Source organism: Fragaria vesca, linkage group LG7 (assembly GCF_000184155.1).
Source record: "Fragaria vesca subsp. vesca linkage group LG7, FraVesHawaii_1.0, whole genome shotgun sequence".
Lineage (NCBI taxonomy): Eukaryota > Viridiplantae > Streptophyta > Magnoliopsida > Rosales > Rosaceae > Fragaria > Fragaria vesca.
In genome coordinates, this window is record NC_020497.1 from 7,553,515 (window position 1) to 7,560,391 (window position 6,877).

Here is a 6,877-nt window from a genome sequence, read left to right on the forward strand (position 1 = left end):
CTCTCCTTTCTTGGCGGTGGTAGATGTCACTCTAACTAACACAGTGAAATATATGAAACTCTCACTCTGGAAGATAACTTTATCTGGGGCCCTGCTCCTCATGGCAAGTTCACAGTTAAATCAACAACTTGGATGCAACTCCAAGATACTCATGAACACAGCCGTATTAGGCTGATTAAGAAGCTCCGGTCTTCGAACCTCCAACCAAAAATAAAATTCTTTGGTTGGTTATTATTAAGGGGTAGACTGAAAACTATGGACGGTTTGTCACGATTTGGAGTAATACAGGACAATTCTTGTGTTTTTTGTAATGAGGATAATGAAACACTTGATCACCTTTTCGGTTATTGCAGGTTTACCAAGGAGGTTTGGGAGAGAATGAATCTTAAACCTCCTATCTGCTGGGAAGCTGGTTTCTCTATGGTGTTACATGACTGGCTTTTAGATAACCATTTTGATGCTAACATTTTTAAAAAGCTGATTTTGTCTTGTTGGCAGATTTGGAAAGCAAGGAATGAAATGATATTTAGGGGCAAAACCCCAAGCATTAGAGCCACAATGGCTGCAGTGACTAGCCATCTTCAAAATACTTCTTGCTTAACTAATGCTCATCCAATGCCGCAAGGAAACAAAATGGATATTAGATTGTTTCCGCCATCTCATGACAGAGTCAAAATTAATTTTAATGGCTCAGTTCGAAGTAACTCTGCAGCTGGAGGTTTCATTATAAGAACAGAAACCGGAAAATCTCTCGCTGCAGCATGCTTCAACCTTGGCACCACCACTGTTCCAGTTGCGGAAGCGATTGCCTTACGCAACAGCCTCATCTACGCGAAGAATCAAGGCCTCTCCAAAATTGAAGTTGAAGGCGATTCTAAGCTGGTGATTGATGTTGTGAATGGAGTTTCGAGTCCTCCTTGGAAGCTACTCAAGCTTGTTCAAGATATTAAGGCTTTGAGTAGTTCCTTTGAGTTTGTTAAATTCAAGTATGTCTTTAGGGAAGCCAATTTCGTGGCTAATGCTTTGGCCAATCTTGGTCACATGGTTGATAATATGAACCTGTGGGAGGAGTGTGTTCCCCCAGAGGTGTCTTCAGCCCTTATTTTTTATGTTGTGAACATTGGATGCGTTAGAAACACCTCTATATAATTATATTTTCTTTCCTATCAAAAAAGAAAAAGAAAAAAGAAACTCTCACTCTTTGTGGCCTACATCCTAAATAATTGTTGTTGGATGTCCTATGCACTTATTGGGAAACTGGACTTCGGCATTTTGATTATCAACGGCCTCCTTGCCATTTTTGGAACAATCTAATTGATAATGTACACAACTTTGCCAAAAGATGATAGCAAGGCTCGTGATAAAGTGCATCCCTGCACTAATATCTAGTAATCATATATCCATTTAGTCATGATCCCTCCAAAGACTTAGGCCTTTTTTTACGCTAAGTTTTTTTTTAATCTTTTATTGTGAGTCGAACTTACGACCTCTCACAAACTATTCAGTTTTTTTTTATCTTTTTGAATCAAGTTTATGGTTTTCATCTAACATGTATATATAAAATCTGGTTATGTAGTCAATCGTAATTGAGCAGCATTGATTTGACTCTTTCATATGATTTTTTAATAATGTTACAGATCCGTCTTCTATTTTTCTAAAAACGCAATATAATTAATTGAATAATTTATAAATTTCGAATAAAAGTAGAGATATATATACATAATTACATATACATAAATAATTTTTATTTCTTCTCTAAATGTCCCTTCTAGACCAAGAAGGATTTGCAAGTTGAACTCAACTGGTTTTATATATTCTTCTCCAAGGTGAACTCAATTTGAGACCTTTTTATGCCCCACTATGATAAAAGGTGTTCTATAAATAGTGAGATCATGTATATTATTTGTCATTCATTCAATAATTGATACATGAATCAGTCCGATATATGTTTTACTTGTCATTCTCTTTGCAACGATGGTGCATACAGATGCTAGGTTTGTGATAGGTGTGGTTGGAAACATCATCTCTGGCGTAATTTTCCTTTCCCGTATTCCTACGTTTATTCAGTTATGGAGAAAAAAGGATGCGGAAGCTTTCGATCTATCACCCTACCTAATAAACATGTTGCATTGTTTATTTTGGTGTTACTATGGATTGCCATTAGTTACTCCAAACAACATTTTAGTCGTCACTAGCAATGGATTCGGGCTATTCATACAACTCATATATCTTCTCATATACTTCTATTATGCCGCAGCAAACGGAAGAAAGAGGGTTGCCACATACTTTATATGTGAACTTATTTTTTTTGGGGCTGTGGTAGCTGCAACTGTGGTGATGGATCGATTTTGGAGGGCTGTCGTAGTTGGTGTTATGTGTTTGTTCTCAATTTCTCTTATGAATGCACATATCACGGCGTATTGCTCTCCATTATGCGGGGTGATGGATGTCACTCAAATGAACCGTGTGCAGCAATATATGAAACTCTCACTCTTTGTGGCCCACGTCCTAAATAATTGTTGTTGGATTTCCTATGCACTTGTTGGGAAACTGGACTTCGGCATTTTAGCTTGCAACGGCGGCATTGCCATTTTTGGAGCATTCCAATTGATAATTTACATATGTATGCCGGAAGATGATAGCAATGCTCGTGATAAAGTGCATCCCTGCACTACTGTCTAGTTATCATATATCCATTTAGTCATGATCCCTTCAAAGTTAGGCCTTTGGTTTAGTTTTCATATTTTACAAGAACTATTCAGCCCTTTTATCTTTTTGACTCAAGTTTATGGTTTTGATATAAGTATGTATAATATTTGTTTCATGCTTTTTCAACAATGTTACAGGCGCATGTGCGCTTTTGTTCCTGGCTTTCAATCTTGGGTTTTGGATTGTCTTTCTTAAGTCTCTCGTACTTATGTCTTGAAATTCTTCTCATGTGATATAAAGACAGACCATAATGGTTGTCCGATGCACTTGACTTTGATGTATCTATCTAATCAATCATCAATGAAAGTTTTTATTCTACCAAAAAAAAAAAAAAAAACTGTTAAAAAAAAAGGCCAGCCTTGTATTGGAGCCCAAGTCGTGCCCAAGTCGTATTCCATTGGCCTTTGGCAAAAAGCCCATATTTAATTTCTCATCCTTATAAATCATCTTCAACCTTTCAAACTTTGATTTTCAACCGCCAATTATCCAGTAGGAGAAGAACTTCAAAGCTTTCAATACACCCCTCACTCCCTCACACATGGCCACGTGTCTCCCCTTCCGCGCCATCCCCTCCAAACCCTCCTCCTCCTCCTCTTCTTCACGCGCCGCTAAAATCACCTGCTCCTCCGTCACAGCCCAATCCCGCCTCGCCAAGCAAGACCTCCTCGCCCTCATCGCCGACCAGGACCGCGGCCTCAAGACGCAGGCTGACCCAGCCAGGCGCGCCTCCATCATCACCGCCATCGACGCCTTGGCCGATCTCGGCAAGGGCACCGTCACCACCGGTAGCGACCTCTCCGCCACGTGGCGGCTGCTGTGGACGACGGAGAAGGAGCAGCTGTTTATCATCCAGAACGCGTCCGTGTTCGGCACGCGCGCCGGCGATGTTCTGCAGGTCATCGATGTTGACCGGAAGGTCCTCAACAACGTCATCACTTTCCCTCCCGACGGTGTTTTCTTCGTCCGCTCCAGTATTGAAGTCGCTTCGCCGCAGAGAGTGAATTTCAGGTACACTCGAATTGATGAAATTTTCAGTCTAAGTCTGAATTTGTTGTGTGCAATTGGAATTGGAATTTTTATTTATAATGCTGACTATTTTGGTATTGAGGACATGAAGTTTCATATAGTGTAGTTTTGAAGAGAAGCAAAATTTGGAAATTTCGGAACTTCGGTTTGGCTCTTTAGTAATGCATATGGTTTTCTAAATGGATATGTGATGTTGGTTGTTGTTTTAGGTTTACGAGTGCGGTTTTACGAGGGAAGAGCTGGGAGTTTCCGTTGCCGCCGTTCGGGCAGGGGTGGTAAGTGCTTTATGTCTTGCGAAATTAGCTGATAATAACTGATTGCTGCCCTGTATAGTTAGAAGAAATGTTAGACTAGAACACACTCATGAATTCATGTTCAGCTAGTTCTCGAATCTCAATGGTTAAGGTTATTATGTCAGTGATTTTTATGTCTGTTTATCTTGTTTTAGATATTTTGAACAAGGTTTATGATATTGCAAACATTTGTTTTTGCTCACGACTAGTTTATGATGTGTAGAAAATTTCGCTTAAGTGTTGCTTGTGCTTTTTTATTGTAATCCTGACTTCAGTAACATTGTCAAATATTGTGCGATAGAGATATTGTTGCTCTCTGGTACTTTTACTACATTATGTTAAAAATGGAAACGGAATAACAGATGGGAATAATAGGCCATAGAGCTCGAATGGCTTCACCCTCTTTACCCCTTACTAGCTACTTCTAATTTTTACTTCAGCCTTTTTCCAAATCATTTGTAATTACTTCTCAAAGTAAACTGCTGCTTTTATACCTTTTTAAATCCCCATAAGAGATAGTAAAGAAACACTTTTGATAGGCAATATTATATGCCTGCATATCAAGAATACATTTCATACATATCAAATGTTTTGTTTCCGGACTTAAGAACAACTGAGTCATTTCCTCGACACAATTGGAGGGATTTTCTTAATATTTGGCAAAAACATTTTCATTTTATAGTTCAAGTTTATGCTGCCATAGGCATTGGATTCATGTACTTTTACCCATCTCATCCTAGACTCTTGCTAAAGTAATCCTAAACTGCTATCATCTCATCTTATGCTCAGTTTGTTTTACCTTCAAACGCCAGGGAATGGGGATCATTAAAATTCCGTTTTATGATATTTAATTTTGGTTCGTCCATTTTATGATTATGTTGAGCATGTTTGTGGTGTTGCAAGTTATTTTTGGATAATTATTCTTAGGAGCTATGGTGCTAGTTTTTCAATTTTTTGTGTGCGCTGTGGTTGAAGATGTTTATCTTTTGATAATTTAAGATCGAATGGAAGCGTCATATGTTAAGTAACTGGTTTTGAGATGGATTTTCCAATTTACTTTGACGACATTCTGATTTATATGAATCTTCCTACTGATTTTTGTTACGCTCTTACCCTCTCAACATTGTATAAACAAGCCTCACACACTTGGGCCTGCATGCATTGTCTTCCTCTTCTTTTTTTTTTTTTTTTTTTTTGAGTTTTGATATAAGGGCAGGAGCTGCCTCATTTCTGTCTTTGTTTTAGCTTGGATGCTATCAAGGGGATCTTGTTTTTATAGGTTTGAGTCTGTATACCTTGATGATGAGATTTGAGTTGCAAAGGATATCAGAGGAGACTATTTGGTTGTGGACCGTGCTCCCTATACTTGGAAAGAATGAAGATGAGGAAGTTTTAAACTTCTGTTGGTGGGATATCAATTAATGTGAGTGCACATTTCAGAGTCATACCCCTTTGATTACTTCTTTTAGTTCTCATTCATGAGTTTGATGGTGCGACTTGGAGCTCCTTTGTTAAAAGATGTGGGCTTCTTTTTCAACTGGAGATAGTGTAAGAGGAATTCTGTGTGCATCCATGTTCTGAAATGGGCTGCTTGTTCCCTAGGCAACATCTGTGAAAAGTGCTGGAACCTGGCTTAGAGCCTTCTTAATGCCACACTAAGTGAATGCCCTTTTGCTATTTAGGAGCTGCACTTCCAAAACTATTTATTTTCTTTATCTGAAAATTTTCAAATCCCTTGGTTTGAGTTCTGTGATTATTTTATGGAGTTCAGCTATAAACAAAATTGCCTCCAATTATGTTGAGGGGAAAGCCAGAGTAGTAATGAAGCCTCAAAATGATTAAATGACACCTTGAATCAAAACATCGTATTTGTAAATGCCCAAATATATTCATCATGTGTTGGTAGATAGTATTGCCAATCCCTGGTGCTGCTTTTTGAAATCTCAGTGGGTAAATAGAAAGATGCAAGGTTATAAGGTATTCTTATGTATATAGACATATAGTTGAACCGGGGTATAAGGCGTCTAACTTAACAGCCTCATAACAGGAGATTAAGTTCATCATAAGAGGAAATTAAGTACAACCAATTAGAAATAAAACCATGCCCAACCACCAAAGTCCTCAAATACTGACAGCTTCCTGCTGTATGCCTCTCTTTTGGGTGGTTATTCTTAGCAAGCGAAGATGCTTGTTTGAGATTACTTTTTATGTGCAGATTGACTACGTTGTTTTCTTCAAAATTTGGACAGAAGGTTCTTCAGTTAGAGAACTGGTTTTTGGGATGTATTCTCATTTTCTCACATATATGTTAGTAATGCACGTTTAGACTGGAAATCTTGTTCCTCGTTTGTGATTGTCCTGTTTCCCTCTCAATCACATGTGCAGCAGTATTCAGCATACACATGCTGATCCTCTTTTTCTGTCTTGTGATATGCTGCTATTAGGGTAGATAATTCTTTATTTCGATTTTTTTTTAAAAAAATTCTATACGGTCTCAATGGAATCTTGATTTACTATAGGTTTGAAACTGTATACCTTGATGATGAGATTCGGGTTGTGAAGGATATCAGAGAAGACTATTTGGTTGTAGACCGTGCTCCCTATGCTTGGACAGAATGAAGAGAATAAAGTTTTCCACTGGCTGCATAGCCTATTACTCGGGCAAGATGTGAGTTCGCTTACTCAAAGCTAATTATTTGGTGATCTCTGTTATACGATCCCATAATATCTAGTCTTCTGATCTATTTGCACAGCTCTGGTTTGTAACTTGTGCAATATAGTGTGGTTCATCAAAGCAGATGTTGCTTAATACTTGTTTGTATATACGTACATATACGCACGTGCTATTG

General features: G+C 38.3%; 2 protein-coding genes across 2 annotated transcripts; both read left to right on the forward strand.

Annotated features, from left to right (window-relative positions):
- Nucleotides 1-558: 558 nt before the first annotated feature.
- LOC101309403 (putative ribonuclease H protein At1g65750-like) lies at nt 559-1,149 on the forward strand. The gene has a single exon (XM_004308434.1). The coding sequence runs from the start codon at nt 559-561 to the stop codon at nt 1,147-1,149; it is 591 nt and encodes a 196-aa protein (XP_004308482.1).
- A 2,061-nt stretch (nt 1,150-3,210) lies between these two features.
- On the forward strand, nt 3,211-6,877 carry LOC101309192 (probable plastid-lipid-associated protein 11, chloroplastic-like). Its single transcript, XM_004306919.1, has 3 exons — nt 3,211-3,717; nt 3,945-4,010; nt 6,548-6,877. Exons 1-3 carry the CDS (start codon nt 3,248-3,250, stop codon nt 6,645-6,647), a joined length of 636 nt encoding a protein of 211 aa, XP_004306967.1. The 5' UTR covers nt 3,211-3,247; the 3' UTR covers nt 6,648-6,877.